Source organism: Bos taurus, chromosome 4 (assembly GCF_002263795.3).
Source record: "Bos taurus isolate L1 Dominette 01449 registration number 42190680 breed Hereford chromosome 4, ARS-UCD2.0, whole genome shotgun sequence".
Classification (NCBI taxonomy): Eukaryota; Metazoa; Chordata; class Mammalia; order Artiodactyla; family Bovidae; genus Bos; species Bos taurus.
The window spans coordinates 110,434,323-110,461,605 of NC_037331.1; the positions used below are offsets into that span (position 1 = coordinate 110,434,323).

The 27,283-nt window shown below is 38.6% G+C and overlaps 1 protein-coding gene across 1 annotated transcript in view; it reads left to right on the plus strand.

The window, feature by feature from the left end:
• CNTNAP2 (contactin associated protein 2) overlaps positions 1-27,283 on the plus strand; it is a 2,325,432-nt gene that overhangs the window by 1,008,736 nt on the left and 1,289,413 nt on the right. The window contains exons 8-9 of the mRNA XM_024991213.2: positions 4,596-4,739; positions 10,601-10,865. Of these exons, the coding sequence (XP_024846981.1) occupies positions 4,596-4,739; positions 10,601-10,865 (409 nt within the window). The remainder of the gene's footprint in view (positions 1-4,595; positions 4,740-10,600; positions 10,866-27,283) is intronic.

Consider the following 27,283-nt stretch of genomic DNA (forward strand, 5'->3'; position numbering starts at 1 on the left):
ATGACTAAAGATTGAAAATAATCAGTGATCATATTGGTCTGGTAAAAATACATATTCTCATAATACACTGAGAGGCATATAAAGTTTTTTTAAAATAATTTTTTGGAGAGCAATTCAACTTTACAGTGTCCATCAAAAATGTTAATCAAAAGTAGGAATAAAAGTTCTGTAAAAACAGGTTCATCACTGGGGCACCCCTATGACTTTGCTGTGCCATTTCAATGTGCCTTGGTCCCATTGTTGAAATTACAGATATATAAATATATACACATATATGTGTGCTACTGATTGCTGTTGTTCAGTTGCTAAGTCATGTCCAGCTCTTTGCAACCCCATGGACTACAGCATGCCAAACATCCCTCTCCTTCACTATCTTCTGGAATTTTTTCAAACTTATGTCCATTGAGTTGGTGGTATTATTGATATCCACCCATAAATCTTTTAGATTTATATGTAGTTAGAACATAAAATGTACTTATCATAAAATAGTATGTGAAAAGTCAGGTTTTACAACTATATTTTTTTTATTTTCCTTATATGTTTAAATAGCTTCTAATCTAAATTTTCTGTAATATGAATATATTACATATATTTCTAAACAGAAATTTAGAATGGAATATGCAATATAAACTTTGATACAGAGACTTTTATTTTATTTTACTCTTTGCGACCCCATGGACTGTAGCCTACAGGCTCCTCCGTCCATGGGATTTTCCAGGCAAGAATACTGGAGTGGGTTGCCATTTCCTTCTCCAGGACATCTTCCCGACCCAGAGATTGAACCTGGGTCTCCCACATTGTAGGCAGACGCTTTGCCATCTGAGCCACCAGGGAAGTCCAATAATATGAATATATTACATATATTTCTAAACAGAAATTTAGAATGGAATATGCAATATAAACTTTGATACAGAGGCTTTTATTGACATTAAAATAAATTTAAGGTTATCAGGGAATAATTACTCCCAAAAAAACATCTCTGTAAAGTGAAAATGATTGTTGAAAGGCAAAGAATGTGAAAATTCCCTGAATTCCTATCTTCTCTAAATTAGTATTAATCTTGGCTTATGTGACCTATCTCCTACAGACCTATCTCCTACATTAATAAACTTTGAAGTATTCTAGAAGAGGTGAGAAATCCTAAAACATTAGCAATGGGCAAACACAATTCCAATTTTCAAAAAAACAGAATTAAAAATTTGGGATCATAGTCCCTGTTGAATTTGCGGTGAAATCTATGAATATTCTTGCACACACAACCCCTCCTATATGGTCAGCAGTTTCATCAACACTTCAGAGCCCTTCTAGATAAAATACCATGTTTGAGAACCTCACCTGTGGACTAAAATCCCTGAGACATATTTGTCAGGGAGACGTAGAAAGAAATTTAAATTGACAGAGAGTCAGGAGAGACTCAGCTTACTTCCCTTTGTAGAGCTGCAATCCAATTACTTTCCTTAGATACTGCAATTATCGGCAGATGGTGCCCATGAATATGTCTGGGTCTACCTTTGTATCTCAACATGATGCAGTTTTGGAGAAAATCAAGTGTATGAGCTCAAATTGGAGCCATTAAGCCTGGGTTTAAATCCCTTTTTGCCCCTTCCTGGTTGTGTGACATTGGACGAATCATATTCCCTTTCCATAAAGCGAAAATAGTAGCACATGGCTTGTTTGAGAGGAGGCATCAGGGAATAACAGATATTACTACATATTATTAGCAATACATAGTATTACTACATGTATCAGTTATAATTAATTAGACTGCATATAACAGACACGTTTATTCCTTTCACCTAAAAGGGGCCTGTAGGCAGTTAGCCCTGGGCTCATGAGGCAGCACCATGATGGTCAAGACCCCAGTCTCCTTTTATTCCACTGCTATTCCATCCCCTCTGCAACTCACTCAAAGTTGACTACTCACTTTCCATTTTGCATTCCAGACAGTGTGAAGGAAGGGAGTGAAGAACACTGTGCCCCCATCCCTCCTTTAATTATAGTTCTTAGAATCACACGCAACCCTTTGGCTTAAATCTCATGAGACCAAATCTTGTTCAAAGAGGGTGGGAAATGCCATATATTGGCTGTGGAGCATGTGCTCAGCTGAAAAGCAGGATTATTTTCTTAAAGATGGTGGGAGAAAGGACACCCAGAGGTATCTGGTTAATCCCTGTCTCACTTTTGAAACTCTTGGCAGCTAACAAAATGGTCAATGCATTTCTTTTTTAGAGTCAAGGTTGTCACTGAACCACAGTGTCATTAATAAGGCAATAATGTGAGTCATATCAATATCTGATTATTAATCTAACAACTGAAGCTATTTTTTTTACCATGAGAATAATGACAGTATTAGAGAATATTTTATTGATGAGGACATATAACAAGAAAAAAGAAGCAACCACCTAATATCAAATGATGAATTGCATTAGAAATTGGGATTTGAACCCACTTCTCTTAGTTGTAAGGAATCTGGTAAATTGAGCCTGTGATGCTTCACCAGGTTACCTTCTATAAGATAGGACATGAGCTGAAGGTTGTTGAAAAGAGAGAAACTATAAGGAGTATCTAAGTCATCATCCCAAAGGAAAATAGGAGTCCCCCAGTAAAGAAACTATGCACAGCGAGAAGGAATAAAGCAATACTTTCAACTATAATAGTATTTAGTAATATTATTCACAGTGTGATGCTGCATGTCATTAAGCATGGAAGATTTTATTACTATCAACCAGAGCAGAAATTGGTAAAATAAATTGTGGATAGGAAATTCAACACTCTATTAAAGTCTCAGTAATCCGAACCTATGATATTAACTACTATAGCACCTAATAAGTTCAGTTCCGTGCCACTTGAAAATATTTCCCTAATGTATTTCAGAACGCCCCTGTTTTTCCTTTTGTAGATTCCTGATTCTTTTTTGTGTGTTTATTCTTAGATTTTCTCTTTCCTTCCCATAGTTAAACTCTAAGGCAAATGCTATATAGTGTATGAAGTGAAGTCGCTCAGTCGTGTCCGACTCTTTGCGACCCGTGGACTGTAGCCCACCAGGCTCCTCTGTCCATGGGATTCTCCAGGCAAGAATACTGGAGTGGGTTGCCATTTCCTTCTCCAGGGGATCTTCCCAACCCAGGGATCAAACCCAGGTCTCCCACATTGCAGGCAGACACTTTAACCTCTGTGCCACCAGGGAAGCTGAATATATAGTGTATATTCAGCTGTTATTAATACATTTAGTCGCATTTTAAGTGAGTTTTTAAAATTTTATGGTTGTCTCATAAACTATTATTAATTTGTGCTTTTTTCCCTAAAACTGTTTAAAAATTTAAAATGCATATGCACACTGCTGTATATAAGATAGATAAACAACAAGTACCTACTGTACAGCCCAGGGAACTGTATTCTGTATCTTTAAATAACCTATAATGTAAAACAATCTGAAAAGGAACATATATATATATATATATATATATATATATATCACTGAATCACTTTGCTACCTGAAATTAACACAACGTTGTAAACTAAAAATTAAGGAACGGTTAAAAATAATCTTAAACATTTACATTAAAAAAGCTAAAATGTAAAAGCACTGTATAACAGAGGCATAATATATATCTTCTAAAACCCAAAGATCTCTGCCTTATATATCAAATATAAAGTTTTGACATTGAAAGATGTCTTTCATTTTCCAACCTTTGTAGGAAAAATTGGTAATTGAATACTACTTAAAAGAAATATAATGTCTGGATTATATATCTTGATATTACAGCTATGATTAATAGATTCATTCACTATTAGCAGTACGCGTCATTATTGGCAATACATAATTAAGTATAATTTTCTATTATACGAAATTGATGTTATAATAATGTAATTTGATCAAAGGTTTCTGGAAAAATACATGTTCTTTTTTATTGTGATTTTAACAATTGCTTGAATATCACAGGAAGGAGCATTGACCTTATTCCTCAGGATTTAGGAGACCTATAATATCTTTAAGACTGTAGTTCTCAAATTATAACCTCCAAACCCAAAGATATTTCTAATCAATATAGCAGTGAGACTTTTGGAACTATTTTCTGTATTCACAATAAGCCTAACAATTTTTTTACGCCAGTGATCATTAGACTACAATGTCTAAATAGGGTGAATACAAAATTCCTTCCTTTGGGCTGAAGTCATAAACTTAATATATTAGCTCTGGGTTATTTAAAGATGACTAGTAACATTTATTGATACTATAAGCATAAAAATATATGCTTAATATTTATAAAAGATGTTTGCTGTGTAAAATCCTTTAGAACATTCTCAGGAAAATTGATAAAATACCTTCCAGGTATTAAAAATGCTTAGAAGTTGTTGCTCTTTTCTTGCTCAAGTTATAATCTAATTTTCACAATTAATACAATTAGTATATACTTCAGTAACAACATAATTTAATATGCAACAGACTTTAGAGGCATATACAGAAAAAATGTCTGTATATGTTAGCTGAGGTTACGATAGCTGACTACTAGTTTTGTCTAATTTATTGTAAATGTTTTTATTTTTTAAGCCAAATACAGTGGGAATGTTTACATTTTATCTTTTTCTCAAAGATAACCTTTGGAGGCATACCTTTCTCTGGAAAACCAAGTTCCAGCAGTAGAAAGAATTTCAAAGGCTGCATGGAAAGCATTAACTACAATGGCATCAACATAACAGATCTGGCGAGAAGGAAGAAACTGGAGCCCTCAAATGTGGTAAGATTTTCCACCCCCATAATATCAGTTCCTAGAAAAATCAAAGAAATTTTGTTTTCTCTGGACTGTTAATGGACAACAGTATCATAGCATTTGTTATTAGGCTTGTGGGCTCCACTATATAAAACTAACTTTAGAGGTACCTGAAAATATGGAGACACTGAATGTATTCTAAGACGAGATACTGATTTTTGAGTTAAAATTACTGTAAATAGTAAATCTGCTTCAGATGGGGCCTGGAATTTTAGCCCCAGAGTTTCTAGATTTCCCATTACGGAAGGACAATCATCCCAACTGTTCAGCAGCCCTTAAATCAGCAGCCTCATGTTTCCAAATGACACATTATATAGACTACTACATTTCTTGATGATGATGTAATTCAGTATTTTAAAATTTTAAAAGCCAGGAGCTTTATTAGTTTTCTTCATGTTTCCAAAGCTGATTCACTCAGATATGTAAAGAAATAAACTTCTTGTCAAAGCTCTAAACATACTAAGTATTACGTAATTCAATAAAGATGGATTCAGTTGGATAGTGAAGTCTGTGACTCAGAAACTCACAGTGGTCCTGGCTCTGGTGTGTGTGTTTCCAAGTTGAACTATTTCAAAGTGGAAGTGTAGTCTCTCAGTCTCGTCATACTCATTGTCACTCTGTGGACTGTAACCCACCAGGCTCCTCTGTCCATGGAGTTTTCTAGGCAAGAATACTGGTGTGGGTTGCCATTTGCCTCATACAACACCGTGTAAGATCACTATAAAAGAAACTTATAAATCTGGCATGTGGGTTCCTTCTGGTTCTGCAAGAACAGGAGTTTCTTCAATCCCAAAGTGTCAATGGGGAGATCCTAGGAATCCAGATATCCATGTATTTGGAAGTCTGGGAGTAGAAAATGTCATGAGTGTTTGTACTATGTTCTGACTTTGATGGATTTGTTATTCAAAATTTGAGCCTGGGGTTTTCATAAAATGAGAGGACAAATGGAAATGCCCAATGAATAAACAGGAGTTCTGGTTGGATATAAGAAACTATAAAATAATTTGTTGTTTAGTCTCTAAGTTGTGTCCAACTTTTTGTGACCCCATGGATGTAGTCCACTAGGCTCCTCTGTCCATGGGATTTCCCGGGAAAGAATACTAGAGTGGGTTGTCATTTCCTTCTCCAGTGGATTTTCTTGACCCAGGGATCAAACCTGTGTCTCCTTTGACAGGGTGATTCTTCATTGCTGAGTCACCAGTGAAGCTCATAAAATAATAGTTGAATGTAGAATGTTTTTACCAATTATCTTTCTTAAACTAATGATGAATTTACACTAACAGTTAAAAATTGAACTTTGGTGAAATGTTCTTACAAGATATTGACTGTAGGGAAAAATAATAGCTCCGTGTATAGGTAAAAGGTAACTGTGTGAGACCTGTTACCTTTATGATACTCTAAGAGCAATACTAAAGGGAGATGTTGTCATAAACATTTTGTAGATGAAAACTGAAATTTAACTTAGAAAAATAACTTTCCAAGGTAACGCATATGAGTGGGAAACAAAGATTGTGGATTCACAGTATACAGTCCCAAGGTCATAGTCTCTTTCCATGCTGTGTCATTTCTTATTTAGAGCAGTATTTATATAAGCAAGAAGAGATAAGAAAGCCTTCTTCAGTGATCAATGCAAAGAAATAGAGGAAAACAACAGAACGGGAAAGACTAGAGATCTCTTCAAGAAAACCAGAGATACCAAAGGAACATTTCATTCAAAGATGGGCTCGATAAAGGACAGAAATGGTATGGACCTAACAGAAGCAGAAGATATTAAGAAGAGGTAGCAAGAATACACAGAAGAACTGTACAAAAAAGATCTTCATGACCCAGATAATCATGACGGTGTGATCACTGACCTAGAGCCTGACATCCTGGAATGTGAAGTCAAGTGGGCCTTAGAAAGCATCACTACGAACAAAGCTAGTGGAGGTGATGGAATTCCAGTGGAGCTATTCCAAATCCTGAAAGATGATGCTGTGAAAGTGCTGCACTCAATATGCCAGCACATTTGGAAAACTCAGCAGTGGCCACAGGACTGGAAAAGGTCAGTTTTCATTCCAATCCCAAAGAAAGGCAATGCCAAAGAATGCTCAAACTACCGCACAATTGCACTCATCTCACACGCTAGTAAAGTAATGCTCAAAATTCTCCAAGCCAGGCTTCAGCAATATGTGAACTGTGAACTTCCTGATGTTCAAGCTGGTTTTAGAAAAGGCAGAGGAACTAGAGATCAAATTGCCAACATCCGCTGGATCATAGAAAAAGCAAGAGAGTTCCAGAACAACATCTATTTCTGCTTTATTGACTATGCCAAAGCCTTTGACTGTGTGGATCACAATAAACTGGAAAATTCTGAAAGAGATGGGAATACCAGACCACCTGATCTGCCTCTTGAGAAATTTGTATGCAGGTCAGGAAACAACAGTTAGAACTGGACATGGAACAACAGACTGGTTCCAAATAGGAAAAGGAGTTCATCAAGACTGTATATTGTCACCCTGTTTATTTAATGTATATGCAGAGTACATTATGAGAAACGCTGGTCTGGAAGAAACACAAGCTGGAATCAAGATTGCTGGGAGAAATATCAATCACCTCAGATATGCAGATGACACCACCCTTATGGCAGAAAGTGAAGAGGAACTCAAAAGCCTCTTGATGAAAGTGAAAGAGGAGAGTGAAAAAGTTGGCTTAAAACTCAATATTCAGAAAACGAAGATCATGGCATCCGGTCCCACCACTTCATGGGAAATAGATGGGGAAACAGTGGAAACAGTGTCAGACTTTGTTTTTCTCGGCTCCAAAATCACTACAGATGGTGACTGCAGCCATGAAATTAAAAGACGCTTACTCCTTGGAAGGAAAGTTATGACCAACCTAGATAGCATATTCAAAAGCAGAGACATTACTTTGCCAACAAAGGTCCGTCTAGTCAAGGCTATGGTTTTTCCTGTGGTCATGTATGGATGTGGGAGTTGGACTGTGAAGAAGGCTGAGCGCCGAAGAATTGATGCTTTTGAACTGTGGTGTTGGACTGCAAGGAGATCTAACCAGTCCATTCTGAAGGAGATGAGCCCTGGGATTTCTTTGGATGGAATGATGCTAAAGCTGAAACTCCAGTACTTTGGCCACCTCATGTGAAGAGTTGACTCACTGGAAAAGACTCTGATGCTGGGAGGGATTGGGGGCAGGAGGAGAAGGGGACGACAGAGGATGAGATGGCTGGATGGCATCACTGACTCGATGGACATGAGTCTGAGTGAACTCTGGATGTTGATGATGGACAGGGAGGCCTTGCGTGCTGTGATTCATGGGGTCACAAAGAGTCGGACATGACTGAGTAACTGATCTGAGATATATATATATATATATATATATATATATATATGTTATTTTAAGCTTTGGATAAAATGGCATCAGAATCCTTTTGTTTCCTCAGAAATTATCAAATTATCACCTAAGACAGAAAGATGCAGAACCCAAATTATCATAATACCCTTCCCATTATTTACACCTTTAAGAAGTGAAGTGTTATTTCTGCCCCAAACCTCTCAGTTGGTCCTCATGTGTATCCATTAGATTCTCAAACTACAGAGAATTGCACTCTGGGGACTCATTCCAAAGTCAACTTTTACCACAATATATTGTTGCTTATAAATGGTATTTTAACCTGAATAACAAAGACATTTTAAAAAGCCTAAATTATCTATAATTACATTTGTTAAAATGGAAGGAGCAGACACAGAAAAGGCTTTTAAACAAAAATAAACATGTGTATTAAAAGGTTTAGGCAACGTAGAGGCAGGCAGGACATTTTGCAAGTTGCTCTACAAAGGCAAATATTTACAGAGGAGATTTGCTTTTGAAGATGTCTGGTGCTAATACTTCTGTGTAAGTGGCTCAGCACTTATCCTGCACCATTCTCCTTACACACACCCATTTCCTCATTAAATGTTGACTCCAGAATCAGCACCATCACTCAGAACTTTTCACTTTGCTGGGAGACAGTCTCCACAACACAGGCAAGTGGTCAGTTATGACATGTCAGTTTTTGTGCATAAACAGCTCTTTTCATCGGGAAAAGTAAGCCTTTAAAAATAGTCATCTAATCATCTGTGAAGATACAGGGCTTCTGAGGTGGCCCTAGTGGTAAAGAACCTGCCTGCCAACCTCCTCTACGCAGGAGGCGTAAGAGATGCTGGTTTGATCCCTGGGTAGGGAAGATCCCCTGGAGGAGGAAATGGTGACCCACTCCAGTACTCTTGCCTGGAGAACCCCATGGACAGGGGAGGCTGGAGGGCTGCAGTCTCCGGGGTCACAAAGAGTTGGACATGACTGAAGCGACTTAGCATGCATGCATATGCAGGTGCAGCACAGATTTAATTTGAATATTAATTGGGGGGTCAGCCTAACTTAGTTTAAATGGTTAATGTACTAAAATGGAAGAACTGTGCCTCTGGGGATAAGTATGTGGTGGTGTTTAAGGAAACAATAAAGAAAAAAAAATGCCTTCAAATCATATTCCTCAAGATATAGTGGGGTTAAAAAAAAAAGATGGCAAAAAATGTAGATTTTTTTCATATCTTTAAAAGGAAGATATATAGAATATATATATTAGAAAATATATATATTAGAATATAAAATTCAGTGTATCTGAATAATCAGATTTCTTTGTACCAAATAGAGGAAGCATGAGGGGGAGAAGGAAGCTTCAATTAACAGTTTTCTTTTCCTTTTGTACATTCATGTCACTGTTTCTGAAAGCATTAATGTATTAAGATATATGCACATTTCATGGGAATGTAAATGAGAGTTTGAGTTGAATAACAAAATAATCTGTTGTTCCATTGCTCAGTCTTGTCTGACTCTTTGCAACCCCATAGACTGCAGCACGCCAGGCTTCCCTGTCCTTCACCATCTCCCAGAGCTTGCTCAAACTCATCTCCATTGAGTCAGTGATACCATCTAACCATCTCATCCTCTGTCGTCCCCTTCTCCTCCTGCCCTCAATCTTTCCCAGCATCAGGGTCTTTTGTAATGAGTTGGCTCTTCCCATTAGGTGGCCAAAGTATTGGAACTTCAGCATCAGTCCTTCTAATGAATATTCAGGGTGATTTCATTTAGGATGGATTGGTTGGATCTCCTTGCAGTCCAAGGGACTCTCAAGAATCTTCTCCATCACTACAGTTCAAAAGCATCCATTCTTCGGTGCTCAGCTTTCTTTATGGTCTATCTCTCATATCCATACGACTACCGCAAAAACCATAGCTTTGACTAACTAGTTAATAGGTATGGGGTTAAGACTCAAGAATATTTGCCCCATCCTAGTTTAATAAACAGCAACTAACATTCCCAGTGAGACTAGATTTATATATTAATAAATAATTGACCAAGGCCATCCAAAAGAAAACAGAGGCATCTCCTCCCTAGCTGATACACTGTCAGTTGTGGGGGAGGAGGAAGCAGCTCTTTGCTTTCTTCAGAAAGTCCAGTGGTCCACTCCCAAGCCCACCACACAGGGATGTATCCATTTCATAGCCAGCCCATCACACCAGGCTGTCAGTTTGTCAAATTCATGATGCAAGGTGCTTGCATGAATCCCTCAGTCTGATAGCCAGCTGCTGAACTCTGTTAGCTACAGCAGAAAGGACATGCCAGGACATGTCCTTTCGAGGACACATGAATCTGTGTCACATGACTGCACATGGGAATTGCACACAGCTCAAGCTCGGGTTTGAAATGTGTATACCTCTCACTTGGTCAGCTGTCTTACCTGGGTGCTTGTTTTATTCTACATTTTCCTCAAAGCATGCCCTTCTGTCTTCCAGGGAAATTTGAGTTTCTCGTGTGTGGAGCCTTACACAGTACCTGTCTTTTTCAACGCTACCAGTTATCTGGAGGTGCCCGGACGGCTTCACCAGGACCTGTTTTCGGTTAGCTTCCAGTTCAGGACTTGGAACCCCAATGGTCTCCTGCTTTTCAGTCATTTTGCAGATAACTTGGGCAACGTGGAAATTGACCTCACTGAGAGCAAAGTCGGTGTTCACATCAACGTCACGCAGACCAAGATGAACCAGATAGACATCTCGTCAGGTCAGTGAATCTATTCGACGTTCGTGCCTGAAACTGCTGTTGTGATTTCCTCAGCTAGGGTTATGTTTTTACTTTGTTGTTGGCACACTCTCGTGATTATGTTTGGATTCAGACTGTGAGATCTTTCCTTGGCTTCCCTGAGTGCAGACTGAATGAGGGAAACTTAGAAACGCTGAGCGGATGAGGATAGGCGAGGAAGAAAGTTGGTTGGGACTGTCTTGACAGGACTGAAATCCTTTCCTTTTTACAAATGCTAGTCCCTCTTGCATTGAGCAATGGATATTCCTCTAAGATCATATGTTCAAAAACAAAGAATGATTGTTTTATTAACATAAGAGTGCTTGATATCTTTTGAGTTTATGGACATTCACATTCCTTTTACTATGAGTAATAAGGTTGCGTTGATGTAAATTATGACTTTAAAGGTAAGTTCTACTGTTTGAATCAAAAGCTCAAAGTGCTCTTCTAAATGTATGCAAAGTATTAGGGGAAAAAAAAAAGGGGAAATGAGTACAAAGAAGAATGACAAGAGATAAGGATCAACTGAAGGAAGACTGGCCTGGCTAAGTAGAGTGATTTTTAAACTTGGCAGTATAGTGGCAGAATAAACGGAGACTTAGGTAATATTGTTGTTATTTGAATAAACTGGTCGACCTTGGAATAGTCCTTGAATATGATGGTACAAAGAAAGATGATATTGCCAAACGAGCTATCATAAACAAAGAAAATGATATCTGATATGGGACTGAAAAATAGTAAAAAAACACAAATCATCAAATTTCTCTAGATGTTTCTTGAAAGTAGTGTTTTAAGTAAGTACTTCAATTCTAAGTAACGAACTACTTAGAATTGGAAGATGGGAGGAAAAAGAGTAGTTTCGGAGCCCGTAGTACAGATGTACCAAATACTGTGAGAGAAAGTTCCTAATAGAAGGCTCAACTGTGCGACTGTGAGCTCTGATTTCTAAATATTCTGTGTTCATTTGTGACACTATTATGATTGGGTCCATTTCATTTCTCCTGTATACTATCAGCTCCCTGAAGGCAGAGACCATGCCCCTGCACGTAGAGCAATGCCTGTAACATAAGAGATGCTCCAGGAATGTTTGCTGAAGTCAGCACTGTGGCTCCATGAACTAGTGTTCACAGAATATCTCCTGCTTGAGGATATGTGCCTTTTCATGCAACAGGCTGTGTGTTTTTGTATGAGCTGGCTGTGTGGTCTATTACAGACAAGGACTCAAGGAAGACACGGAAGCATTATGTCACAGGTGTATCTGAATAATTGAAATCAAAAGCTCTTGTAAAATACCTAGATATTTACTTTTTCATTTTTTGCACTGTTAGTTTTGCTTTTTCTCCAAAAGCTCATAGTGAAAATGATTGATCACCATATTTTATCACTGCATCTCAGTATAAATTCATGTGGAGAGAGTTGGAGCAAATAGAATTTATCTGGAGAGACCATAATAGCACATAAAACAAATACACATACAAATATTTACCACCGTTGAAAAACTCCCCATTAGATTCTGTTAAATTTGATGTTCAGGCATTTCTAATGCCTAAACACATAAAAATACAAGATGAAGTCCGCCCTCCTGGAAATCGCTGAGAAAACCCAAACTCCTGGTGGTTTTCCATGTAACAAGTACCATTATAATTAAAAGAATAGGATCTTAAACATAGTAATCAATAAACATTTGCTAATTTAATGTCTAGTTTAGGATCCCTGCTGCTGCTGCTGCTGCTAAGTTGCTTCAGTCGTGTCCGACTCTGTGCGACCCCATAGACAGCAGCCCACCAGGCTCCCCCGTCCCTGGGATTCTCCAGGCAAGAACACTGGAGTGGGTTGCCATTTCCTCCTCCAGTGCATGAAAGTGAAGAGTGAATGTGAAGTCACTCAGTTGTGTCCGACTCTTAGCGACCCCATGGACTGCAACCTACCAGGCTCCTGCATCCATGGCATTTTCCAGGCAAGGGAACTGGAGTAGGGGTGCCATTGCCTTCTCCGAATTTAGGACCCCAGGATATAATATAATAAAATAAATATAAAATATAAAATAAAAATAAAATATAATAAACAAAGGAATACAATATTCAGCAACTAATTTACCTTAATGTGTGTGTATGCTCAATTGCTCAGTCATATCCAACTCTTTGTTACCCCACGGACTGTAGCCTGCCAGGCTCCTCTGTCTATGGGATTTTTTGGCAAGAATAGTGGAGTGGGTTACCATTTCCTCATAAGTTTTCTTAAATAGGATAAAAGTAAAGTTTAGATGTTTTTGTTAATTTATATTAGAATCTGTGCAAATTAAGGAAAACAGGATTTGATATTTGAATTTTTCTGTAGTCTCATTCCTATATAGTCCAATGAAATATTGACATTTCAAAGATTTCCATTTTTCCCATACGTAGAGTACACTGATATTTGCTTTTAACAAAGGATAATTGTTCTGTGTTATATCTACCCTATTCTTTATATGAAATATAGTTGATTTTTATTATCGTGTTAGCTTCTGGCTTCAGGTATATAAGAAAGTGAGTCATATGTTTATATATATATGTGTGTGTATTTCTTTTTTTAGAATATTTTCCATATAGGCTATTATAAGATATTGGATATAGTTCCCTGTGCTATACAATTAATCTTTATTGCTTAGCTATTTTATGTATAGCAGTGTGTTTATTAATCCTGTACTATTAATTTATCCCCCCACTTTTTTTCCTTTGGTAACCATAATTTTGTTTTCTGTATCTGTGAGTATGTTTCTGTAAAATGTTCGTTTGTATCTTTTTTAGATTTCAGCTGTAAGTGGTGTCCTATGGTAGTTTCTTTTTCTGCCTGACTTAGTATGATCATTTCTGGGTCCATCCATGTTGCTGCCGACGGCATTATCTCATTCCTTTTTGTGGCTGAGTAACCTTTAATTCTGTCTATATACCACAGATTCTTTATCCCTTCATCTGTCACTGGACATTTAGGTTGCTTCTGTGTTTTGGTTTTGTAAATAGTGTTGCAGTGAACACTGGGGTGCATGTGTCTTTGGGATTTAGAGGTTTTGCCTTTTCCAGATAAATGCCAAGAGGCGAGATTGCTGGATCACATGGTAGTTCTATTTTTAGTCTAGAGCCTGTCCTAACTATTTTTAGTTTGTTGAGGAACCTTCCCATTGCAGCTGCACCAGTACCCAGTCCCACCCACTGTGCAGGAGGGTCCCTTTCCTCCATGCCTCTTCAGCATGTATTATTCACAGATGGTTTGATGATGGCCTTTCTGACTGGTGTGAGGTGATAATTCATTGTTGTTTTGATTTGCATTTCTCTAATAATTGGTGATGTTAAGCATCTTTGCATGTGCCTGTTGGCCATCTGTCTATGGAGAAATGTCTCTTTAGGTCTTCTGTCCATTTTTTGATTGGGTTGTTGTTTTGATATTGAGTTCTATGAGCTATTTGTTTATTTTGGAAATTAAGCCCTTGTCAGTACGCTGTTTGCCATTATTTTCTCCTATTTTGTAGGTTGTCTTTTCATTTTATTTATGGTTTCCTTTCCTGTGTAAAAACGGGTAAGTTTAATTAGGTCTCATTTGCTTATTTTTGCTTTTATTTCTTTTGCCTGGGGAGATTGAGCTAAGAACATATTACTGCAATTTATGTCAGAGAAGGCTTTGCCTATGTCCTCTTCTAGAAGATTTATGGTATCATGTCATATTTAAGACTTTAAGCCATTTTGAGTTTATTTTTGTCATGGCGTATACTTAAATTTCCAATACGCAGTATTGTTAGCTAAAATCACCATGCAGTACATTAGATTCCCCTGGACATTTTCGTCTCCTTACTGAAAACTGGTACCCTCTGACCAATATACAGCAAGCCCCCGGAAACCACCATCATTCTACTCTTTGATTCTATGGCTTCTAGTTCAAGATTCTACATGTAAGTTAGGTCATATAGTATCTATCTTTCTCTGACTTGTTTCATTTAGCACAGCATCCTCCTGGTTCAAATGATTTTGACCAAAACAATGAGAAAGCATTTTATATCATACTCAATACCTACTGAAACCAAGTTTTCATTAAATATAATTTACCTTATGTTTTAACGTGCTCTCATAATTTTGTTGTTTTCTCTTCTGTCGCTCTTCAATTAAAATTACCATGATCCACTAAGTGATTTCGTGACCTAAAAACAAGCTGCAACCCATAATTAGAAAAACACTGACCTATGGACTGGTCTTCTCATTTGAAGAGTTGGGATTTTTTTAAGTTCTAATTACCTGAGAGTATTTATGCCATCAATTCATAATGGAAAACTAAATGTATCTTCCAGAAACAATATTATAATATTGTAACAGTAGTAAGAGAAAAAGTATTCCTGTGTATTACTGTCTGATACATAGCCAAACAAAACACACACATACACACAGACACACAAAGAATCTGCATACCATTTGAAATAAAGTTTTTAATTGCAAAATGCATCAATTTTATGCCCTAATTACAAAGAGATGCTTAGAATACACTGTAAAGTTTTCATCTGCCCTGTTAATAAGGTGATGGAAAGTGGTTTAGCATTTATATGGAGAAAGGAACATGATTTCTGTTAATGACCTTTCTCACCTATTGAAGAAAAAATCAATTTCTATCCATGAAAACAAAACCTTTTAGAAGAATCATTCAGAATATGCCCTCCTCCTAAATCAACTGTTTGCTAAGTTGAAGTGTTCAAACCTCATTGTTTTGTTTATGAAGAGAGTGCAAGCGTGAGTGCGAGCTAAGTCGCTTCAATCTTGTCTGACTATGTGTGACGCTATGGACTGTAGCCCACCAGACTCCTCTGTCCATGTGATTCTCCAGGCAAGAATACTGGAGTGGGTTGCCATGCCCTCCTCCAGGGGATCTTCCTGACCCAGGGATCAAACCTGGGTCTCTTGAATTGCAGGCAGATTCTTTACCATCTGAACCACCAGGAAAGCCCCACATTGCTTCAATTATGGAATGGCTTCTTAACATCCACACCGCTAAACATCAGCTCTGTATTCCTGTCTCCAAAGGGAAACTTCCTGGGGCCTTGCTTTATTTCTGTTTTGCAGGAAAATTTCCTCTGCAAACCTTTGATAAATTTCCATTTGGCCATTTGGGTCCTGTAAGGGAAAGTATCGTAGTCCACCCAAACTGCCATAACCAAATCTGTTAACTATGTCATTTTTATACACACACACACACACACACACACACACACACACTTCTCATAGTTCTGGGGGCTGGAAGCCTGAGATCAGGGTGCCAGTCTGGTCGAGCTGTGGTGAGAGTCTTCTTCCTGGTTGCAGACTGCAGACTTCTTGCTATGTTCTCATGAGGGAGTTGGACCATAAAGAAGGTTGTGTGCATGCTAAGTCGCTTCAGTTGTGTCTGACTCTTTGCAGCCCTATGCACTGTAACCCACCAGGCTCCTCTTTTCAAGAGATTCTCCAGGCAAGAATACTGGAGTGGGTTGCCATTTCCTTCTCCAGAGGCTCTTCCTGACCCAGGGATCAAACCCACCTCTCTTTATGTCTCCTACATTGAGTGCTGAAGAATTGATGCTTTCGAATTGTGGTACTAGGAAAGACTCTTGAAAGCCCCTTGAACAGCAAGGAGATCAAACCAGTCAATCCTAAAGGAAATTAACCCTGAATATTCATCAGAAGGACTGATGCTGAAACTGAAGCTCCAATACTTTGGCCATCTGATATAAGGAGCTGTTTCATTATGTAAGAGCCTGATGTTGGGAAAGATTGAAGACAAAAGGAGAAGAGAGCAGTAGAAGATAAGATGTTTGGATAGCATCACTGACTTGATGGACATGAATTTGAACAAACTCTAAGAGATGGTAAAGAACAGGGAAGCCTGGTGTGCCACAGTCTACAGGGTCGCAAAGAGTTGAACATGACTTAGTAATTGAACAACAGCAACAACAAACAAGTGGTAAAAGGGATGATCTGAGCTGTCTTCTTTATGAGAACTCTAATCCCATTCCTGAGGGCTCCTCCCTGCTGACCTGAGCACCTATCAAAGCCCCATCTACTAATATTGTCATTATGGGCATTAGGATTTCAACACACGAATTTCAACACACATCCAGACCATAGCCTAAGGAATAGACATTTTCTTGGCTTTGTGCATAGCTGGGAAATGTGCTGGCCAATACTGGCAAGTTCCCAGTTCAATCTCAGCACATGCATTTCCCAAGGACTGCTCCTGGCACTGTCTATTACAATTAGAATATCTCTTCTCTTGATTTTACAAACATCTGAAAATGTAGTTAGTATATTAATATTTGGTAGAATTGATCCATATACCAATTTCTAAGTTCAGTAATAATTTGCATCATGAGATTTATTTTTCCTCACATAAGAAAAAAAAAATGTGTTATTCATTCATGTCCAACTCTTTCAGACCCCATGGACACTAGCCTCCTAGGCTCCTCTTTCTGAGGAATTCTCCAGTCAAAAATACTGCAGTGGACAGTCATTCCATTCTCCAAGGATCTTTCTATCCCAGGGATAGGGCCCAGGTCTCCCACATTGCACACAGATTCTTACCATCTGAGCCATGAGGGAAGCCTCAAGGAAAAATGGTTGTTTATAATATTTTTATGTTTTAAGTTATTGAGAATTGATTTTCAGCTCTGTAATTTCAAACTCCATATAATTTTATAGTTTTCTTAAAATAAATTTCTATAACTCAAAAAGTAAGTAATGTTTAGGCATTACTTCACATACTTCAAGTGATTTGTTTTACATTGTCTTATAGCAAAGTAGAGAATTATTTGATAATATATATTATATTCCTTAATTCAAATTTAAGCCATAGTTTTTTTAGAAGCTGAATATATTAGAAGTCTTGGCATATCCTTTAATTAAATTTGAGTCATGATGATTCAGGCTTCCCTCATGGCTCAGCTGGTTAAGAATCCGCCTGCAATGCAGAAGACCTGGATTCGATCCCTGGGTTGGGAATATCCCCTGAAGAAGGGAACAGCTATCCACTCCAGTATTCTGGCCTGGAGAATTCCACATGGGGTCTCAAAGAGTTGGACATGACTGAGTGACTTTCAGTAAAGATGTACATTGATATATTATCACAGTATATATCTAATAAAAGTAATTGAAAACAAGTAAATATTTTCAATGAAGAGGTTATTTTAAAGAGCACATCCTTATGTGGAATACTATTATGTCATAAGAAATCATGTTTCTCAAAAATCCTATAACAATTGGAAAACATAGTGAATAAGAGTGTTTACAAAAATTATGTCGAATATAATTCCAATATTATTATTTTTATAAATGTATAGATAACTAGAAAAGAGATATGAATGAAATAAATCTGGATAATACTAATTATCTCTAATTGGTAGGTTATCAGTCCATTACTAATTTCTTAACATATTTTCCATAATATCCAATTTTCTAAAACAAACATCAAGTAGTATTAAAAAAAAATGTATATAGTAATACAATGATACTTGTGAGTAAAATGGCACTCCTAAAAAGTATACCGCTTAACAACATGATGAATGGAAATTACATAGAGTACGTTATATTGATTTAAAAGGTCTAGTTTCCCTACTTAAATAGAAGCATTTATATAATCAATTTTTTAAAACTCTGTCCTTAAACAATGGGCTTCAGCTTCAATTCCTAAATGGCATTCACATAAAAAATGGAACATTTTATGTTGAGTCTATGAGCATTTCGGAGAAGGCAATAGCACCCCAGTCCAATACTCTTGCCTGGAAAATCCCGTGGACGGAGGAGCCTGGTGGGCTGCAGTCCACGGGGTCACTAGAGTCGGACACGACTGAGCGACTTCACTTTCACTTTTCACTTTCCTGCATTGGAGAAGGAAATGGCAACCCACTCCAGTGTTCCTGCCTGGAGAATCCCAGGGACGGGGGAGCCTGGTGGGCTGCCGTCTCTGGGGTCGCACAGAGTCAGACACGACTGAAGCGACTTAGCAGCTATGAGGATTTATTTGAAAATATACATAGCTAATTGTAAACCTTTTTTTTTTTTTTTAGGATAAATAAGGGAGGGGGAGATAGGTGAATTCATATATAAAGGCATTTTCTTTTATTTTTTTTTTATTTTTATTTTTTTTGATTTCAGATGACCTTTTATTTATTTATTTATTTTTTTTGTTTGTTACTGGCTCTCAGGAAACAACAGATTTTATTTTTCTCTCTTAATAGTGAATCAGGAGTTACAAATCTCTTTATTTCCAAATGGGGCTTCCCTGATGGCTCAGATGGTAAAGAATCTGCCTACAGTGCAGGAGACCTGGGTTCGATCCCAGGGTCAGGAACATCCCCTGGAGAAAGAAATGGATATGCAGTCCGGTATTCTCCCCTGGAGAATTCCATGTACAGAGGATCCTAGTCCGTTATAGTCCATGGGGTCGCAAAGAGTTAGATGCAACTGAGTGAAAATTTCTATATGTATAGTTCTACTAAAAAATATCTAAAAAAATAAGAAGTTTCTACTTTCGGATGGTTATCTAGATACATAAAATGTTCGAGGAAGACAGAAATTCATCATTTTAGGATGCTGACGACAAAATACAGCTCTGAGTTCTTGGGAACGATGGAGCCTGAGGAAGGTTGATGGGTGAAGCATCGTGCTCATTTTAATTAGGAGCTTAGATGTGTGCTAGGATAGCATATCTCCCCTTTTTAGCAAAAACCAAAAGTGAGATGGATATAGAGCAATAGATACGTATCTATAGCTATAAATATAGCTCACCTTGGATATACCTACAACACAGATGGCTGATTTTATTCTCCCGAGTTCACAAGTAGACGTGCTGTGAGAATCACCTGGTACCCAGTAAAAAGCATTTGAGTTAACAGTGTGTTGCTCCCAGGTAGTGTCACCTAACTGACTTTTTATTATATTTCAATTCCCAAAGTGGCTGTGCTATCATCATGCCAGCTGAGTGCAAATCTACCTTGAATTATATTTCAGTGCATGCTGGTGCATTTTCACATCAATAGAAGCATTATATTCCAACATGAAAGAAAAAAGAGGCTGGGAGGAAAGTTTTGTAATATTAGGTATTGACTTATTCTTCAGGAAGGAAAGGGGACATTTTAATTTATAATCACACAGCAGGATACCATACCCACTCTAGCTTCCACAGGGTTTGGGGGCCTTTTAAAATATCCTATGCCTTCTTCAGGGAAGATGAATAAAACATGATTGTGCGCCTGTGTGTTTAGTAATTTTTTAAAGTTGCAAGGAGAGGGTAAAACTTAGCAAACTTAGGTGGATAAAATGGAGGTAAAAGCCCCCACTGGGGATCAGGTTATGTTTTAAAAGCTTTATTTACTGTTGTTGCTATTGTTCCGTCACTAAGCCATGCCTGACTCTTTGCAACCCCATGGACTGCAGCACACCAGGTCTCCCTGCCTCTCACTATTTAGTTTACTGCACAAATAAGCTAATCAAAGAGAAAATAAGTCATCGCTACTATAAACTATGAGAATAAAATGAATTGTGCAAGACCAGCAAGAACACAGCTCTGGAACCCCACATTTAATGTATAAATCACTGAATATGCTTGTTTCCAAAGCAAGAGAGTGGAGGACACAGAACAGGGTAGCTTTGCTGAGAGGTTCTCCATCGTTATGTTTCACGTAACTTTAAGGACTGAAACTTCTCTGACAGATGAGTAATTGGTAAATTTAAGCAGTATAGATTTATGCAGTAGAGAGAGGAAAGCCAACCATATTAGTCAGAGTTCTCCAGCAATAACCAGTAGACTGTATATAGGGAGAGGAAAAATTTATTAGAAGGACGGGCTTATACAATTCTGGAGGCTGAGACCTCATGGTATAAAAAACAGTGTAAAAATTAGCAGGCTCAAGGAGCGCCAGTGTTTGAGTTTGAGTCTGAAGGCCAGAAAAGCCCAGTGTCCCAGCTGGAAAACCATCAGGCAGAAAGAGGTAATTACCCATGAAGTGAAAGTCCCTCAGTCATGTCCGACTCTTTGCGACCCCATGAACTATACAAGTAACGGAATTCTCCACGCCAGAATACTGGAGAGGGGGTAGCCTTTCACTTCTCCAGGCGATCTTCCCAACCCAGGGATCGAACCCAGGTCTCCCGCATTGTGGGCAGATTCTTTACCAGCTGAGCCACCAGGGAAGCCCATAACTTTACTCAAAACTTTGCCTTTTTGTTACATTCAGGCATTTAGCCTATTGGATGGGACCCACCCATGTTAGGGAGACCAGTCCATGTTATTATACTAAGTCTACAGGTTAAAGTGTTATGTTCACCCAGAAACACCTTCGCAAGCACACTAGAATAGTTTTCTTGCTTGTTTGGCTGTGCTGGGTCTTTGCTGCTGCACAGGTGCTTTCTCTAGTTGCAGCAGGCAGGAGGTACTCTTTATTGTGATGAGCGGGCTTCTCCTTATTGTGGTTTCTGTCATGGTGGAAGAGAAGGAAGAGGACAGGCTCAGTAGTTGGGGTGCACAAGCTTAGTTGCTCTGTGGCATGTGGAATCTTCCCAGACCAGAGATAAACCCATGGCCCCAGCATTGGCAGGTGGACTCTTAACTACTGGACCCCAATGGAAGTCCAAGAATAATGTTTAACCAAACATCTGGGCACCCCATGGCCAAGTCAAGTGGACACATGAAATTAACCACCACATCAGCTGTACATATTTTTACCCTTGAGTGCATAATTTTGTTTGAAATAGTTAACAAGATAAAAATAGTGTTGGCATAGAAAAAAATCAAGAGATTTACCTTCATAATCCAAAATAATGCAAAGCAGACTCACTGGATTGGAACTTCCACCCAAACTCTCACGTCTCCGGTTAATCTCATGATGAGCATTACCCTGGGTAATTCATTCAAGCAGCAAATTCAGACTGGGAGATAGTATATCTGACTGTCATCTACCTTTCTTTTTCTTTGATGAATTTAAGCAATCCGAGCCATCCCACCTGTGAAGAATTTAGGCTCATTGGCTTACTTATGACTTTATTGTAATTGGTTTCGGAAATGAGTCTCTTTGGGAGAGGGACCCTGCTGATTTTCATAAAGCCACCTGGCAACCTCTGAAATTGACTTCAGAGGAGCCTAAAGAACAAAACTGGGTCATTTGCAGAGATGTGGATGGACCTACGGACTCTCATACAGAGTGAAGCAAATCAGAAAGAGAAAAAAAAATATTGTATATTAACAGATAAACGAAGAATCTGAAAATACAATGGTATAGATGGTCTTACTTACAAAGCAGAAATAGAAACACAGGCTTAGAGAGCAAACTTATGGACACCAAGTGGGGAGGGGTGGTGGGATGTATTGGGAGATAGGGATTGACATCTACACGCTTCTATGTATAATAAATAACTAATGAGAACCTATTATATAGCACAAGGAAATCTACTCAGTGCCCTATGGTGGCCGAAATAGGAATGAAATCCAAAAGGGGGAATATGTGAGTATGTGTGGCTGATCCACTTTGCTAACTGGCAGAACATTGTAGAGCAACTATACTCCAGAACAAATTTCGGAATGTTAAAAAAAAAAAAAAAAGATTCCTTTGGATGCCCTCTGAGATGTTTGCCTCAGTATTTCTTTGTCTCTTTCCTTTGTTTCTAAAAGCTCTTAACAAGAGAACTTGTCAGGGAGCCACAGGATATTACTTAGAAAGTATTTACCTTTGGTAACATTGTATGAAAAAGTAATCATGTCTATGGAAAGTAATCATGTCTATGGACTAGTCTTTGATCATAATTCAATTTTATGATTTATTTTCTTTTTAAACTTTACATAATTATATTAGTTTTGTCAAATATCAAAATGAATCCACCACAGGTATACATGTGTTCCCCATCCTGAACCCTCCTCCCTCCTCCCTCCCCATACCATCCCTCTGGGTCGTCCCAGTGCACTAGCCCCAAGCATCCAGTATCGTGCATCGAACCTGGACTGGCAACTCATTTCTTACATGATATTTTACATGTTTCAATGTCATTCTCCCAAATCTTCCCACCCTCTCCCTCTCCCACAGAGTCCATAAGACTGTTCTATACATCAGTGTCTCTTTTGCTCTTCTGATACATTTCCAAACCCAGAGATCGAACCCAGGTCTCCCCCATTGCAGGCAGATTCTTTACCAGCTGAGCCACCAGGGGCGCCCTTTGTAACTTAAGCACAGACCCTACTTCTGATAACTGAATTCTTGCAGTTATTTCTGAGTCCTTTCTTCTCCCACCACTTTTTTCTTCTCACACCTTAAGATCTAAATTTTACAAGTAAAGCTCTGCCTAGATCTCTGCTGTAGCACTAATTATTAGCATCTGATGTTTTCTGAAAGATGCCGGTAATCTGCCAGTCATTCTCCTGGTCCTCTGTTCTTTCTGGCATCATTTCAGAGATCAAATCTCTACTGCTAAACCTCTATCCAGAGGCAGGGCTCTTGTTCCGCCTAGACATTTCACCATTCTGCCACTGTCCTGCCTGAATCCTGTATGCTCACCTCTGATTTCCCAGCAGTCCTCCTGTCTCTCATTCAAATCCCTTGCTTTTTTTGTTTTTTAAGTTGTTTTATTGGAGTATAGTTGACTTACAATGCCGTGTTAGTTTCTGGTATACAGCAAAGTGACTCAGTTATATGTGTGTGTGTAAATATACACACACATTATTTTCCATTATGGTTTATTACAGGATTTTGAATATGGATTCCTGTGCTATACAGTAGGGCCTTGTTTATCATTCTGTATATGAGTTTATCATTCTGTATATGTTATAGTTTGCGTCTGGTAACCCTGAAGTCCAACTCCCTCCCTCTGCTATACCCCCTCCTGCAGGTCACTGCAGGATTGTTCTCTGTGTCTCTGAGTCTGTTGCTGTTTCTGTTTTTTAATAAGTTCATTTGTGTTATAGTTTAGATTCCACATATGAGTGATACAATCTGTTATTTGTCTTTCTCTTTCTGACTTGTGTCTCTTAGTGTGATAATCTCTAGGTCCATCCATGTGGATACAAATGGCGGTCTCTCATTATTTTTTATGGCTGAGTACTATTCCACTGTAGATGGATAGATACAGTATATCACGTCTTTATTGTCCATTCATCTGTCAGTGGACACTTACAGTGTTCCGTGTCTTGGCTATTGTAAATGGTGCTGGTATGAACATAGTGGTGTATGTATCTTTCTAAATTGTAGTTTTGTCTGAATATATGCCCAGGAGTGAGATGCCCTGGAGATCATATGGCAACTGTATTTTTAATTTTTTGAGGAAACTCCACACTGTTCTCCAGAGTGGCTGCACCAATTTACATTCCCACCAATGGTGTAGGAGGCTTCCCTTTTCTCCACACACTCTCTGTGCTATTTTATGTTAACCCTACCATTTCTGATTTGAGTCTAGACTACAGCCCGCTATTGCCTAGGGATAGTGTCTACCGCTGTGGGCCTAAGTTTCAACCATCTCCCAACCCGATATCCCCCTTTCAATATCCACGCAGACCTATGCCAAGTCTCTGCCTCCCGCTGTCATCAAATGCCTATTGTTCTAGGCATGTAGATATGACACAGTTTATTGGGAGATATGGAGAGAACTCTGAGCAGAGAAGCAGTAAAGTACATACAATGCCCCAAGCCCTTAGCTTTGACTGGGCATAGATGGTTGGCTGACACCATAGCCAAGTTTCCAGTAGAGCGGAGCCTGCACTTTTAAGCTTTATGTCATGATGTGGTTGGCTGACACCATAGCCAAGTTTCCAGTAGAGCAGAGCCTGCACTTTTAAGCTTTATGTCATGATGGCAGAAGGAGTGAAAACAAAACAAAACTGCCTTGTTAGAAAAGGGAGGCCGCTGGAGCCGAGTGGCTGCTTTCAGCAGCTGTAAGCCGAGTCACTTCTCCTCTGTGCTGACTCAGATCTGCTGGTCCAGCTCTCTACTATGGTGCTAAGAGTTTGCAAGAAATAGGACTCCAGGGTCATTCAGATGTGTCTCTCTTCTCGTCCTGAGATGCAGTGAAGTCTTACGATGATCACTAATAACTCCTGAGAGCTTACACAAGGCCCATCACTGTGCGAAATCCTTTACAATGAATTAATATGTGTATGGCTTCAGTGACCCTGTGAATTAGATACAACTGTGAATCCTTCTTTCTCATTTATAGCAATGGTAAAATCATTCTTCTGGGATCCAAGTTCAAAACCTTGAGAGAATTCAAATTGTGTTTTCCATCCTTGCCTGGCACCTATAATGGTATAGCAAGTGCCACCAGTTCTGTGGAAGTGCCTTATACGTTCGTTTCCTTAGAGTTAGTTTCTCTGTTGTGTCTGTCTCTGTGATCCCATGGGCCCTTCCAGGCTCCTCTGTCCATTGAATTCTCTAGGCAAGAATACTGGAGTGGGTTGCCATTCCCTTTTCCAGGGGATCTTCCTGACCCAGGTATCGAACCTGGGTCTCCCGTATTGCAGGCAGATTCTTTACAATCTGAGCCGCCAGGGTGACCAAATACTACTTTCCTTATCCTAGTTCAAAAAGTCATCACTTGAAAAGATCGTGAAGCCATCTTACTTGCCCGAATGAGTGCTGCTTTTTTATCACTGTCCTGTTTTTCTGATACAGCAGTTATAAGCATATAACTCTGGAATCAGATTGCCCAGTGGCTAGCACTGATTGAGGTCTCTCTCTGTTTCAGTCACTGTTTAAACAAAGATAATGTGCACAAATTATTAAGTGATTTAATTTGACAGCTCCTCAATATAATGGCTATTGTCATCTGCCTCGTATAGGTAAAGAAACAGACATAGAGACGGAATAACTCACCTAGACTGTCACAGCTAGTAAGAAAAGTTTGAAAAAGAGTCCAGACCATGAGTCTGAAGTCAGAACTATTGATTATTCTACCATGGAGCCTCTCACATTAATCCAGCAGACTGGCTTTCATTCACCCAGGACCAGGCATTGTGGAATATGACCCAGCTGATATATTTGTTGAGTGCAGCACCTCACACCAAAGATACCCTGCTCGTGTCTCATTGGGATTCTCCCACGAGCCTGTTAAATACTCTCCTTTACTGTTTCTCATTTCTCTCTCGCATTATCCACGTTTATATTTCTAAAATGCAAGGAAAATACTTTGATTTTCTTCTCCATTATCTTTAAGTCCTCATTTCTAAGAATACTAATTTTATGAGTATGTACTAACTGAGCCCAGCTGGAGTCATTTGGCTTCATTTCTCCTGCTTTACACCATAAACTCTGGCTTCTCTCCACTATCTGCTAAAAATCCCTTTCTCTATATGCTGTCCCAGCCAACTCCTACTTATCCTTGAAGACTCAGTTTTAGTAATGTTTAGTAATAACTTAGTATCATTTCCTCTCTCAAACCCCAGAGAGTAATCTACCATCCTCCAGTATGCAGAGCATCTCATATCCTGAACAATAACTTTTCTTGCTCCAACTTACATTGTAATGTACTCACTCATCATGATGTCTCACTCATCTCTGGACTCCTAGAATTCACAACACTTGGCAGAGAATAGCTGATGGATATTTACATCTTTCTTTGTTGGAGCTCCACTTGGACAGTGGTTGGTGTCCTTGTTCTCTCTGCCTCCAACCTCTAAACAAGTCCACTCTGTACATCCCCTCTTGATGAAAATTCCAAAGCAACTGCTTCCGCTATGTCATATTCCCACTGGAAATTCTTCCACGAAGCCCTCAATTTTTAAGATTAAGTCCCATGAGTTTTCCACAAAAAGACTGAACATTCATCCCTTGGTGACCTCAAATCCTTCTAAAATTTCAAATCACTTGTATTGTTTTCAGTTGTCTGACATTGTGTGTTATGTAGTTCAGATGTGTTGGCTGCCTTGGTTGAAAAGGTTTAATCTCCTAAAGCTTTTGGAGGACAGTAATCCTGTTCTTATTCTGCCTCTCTACCTCTGAGCCTAGCACAATGACTCATATGTGGCATGTTTCCAAATATCCAGTTGATTGATTTTTTTAATGAACTGATACCAAGATGTTACAAATGTGACTTTATAATTCTGTTGTCTTCATCAATTTATATGAACCAAATTCATTGTGAAATGAGAGTTGCAAGTATCTCAAGGAAATAATTGCTTAACTGTAGGAGGCTAATATGTGTGAAATTGATCAAGACCTGAATTTTGATGTGATACTTTTATAGCAGCCAGAGTTGTTTTTTAGGATACTGAAGCCTAGAGCTGTACTAGGTAAACTCTTATGTGAACAAAATAAAAGCATATCTACATTTGTTGAAAAATGTATCCTCAGGAGCATGACATGAAGTAAAACCTTGAAATTAGTCATATTCCCTTTGTTTTTTTTTTCACACAGAATACAAAAGAGTAGAAATGTGCATGAT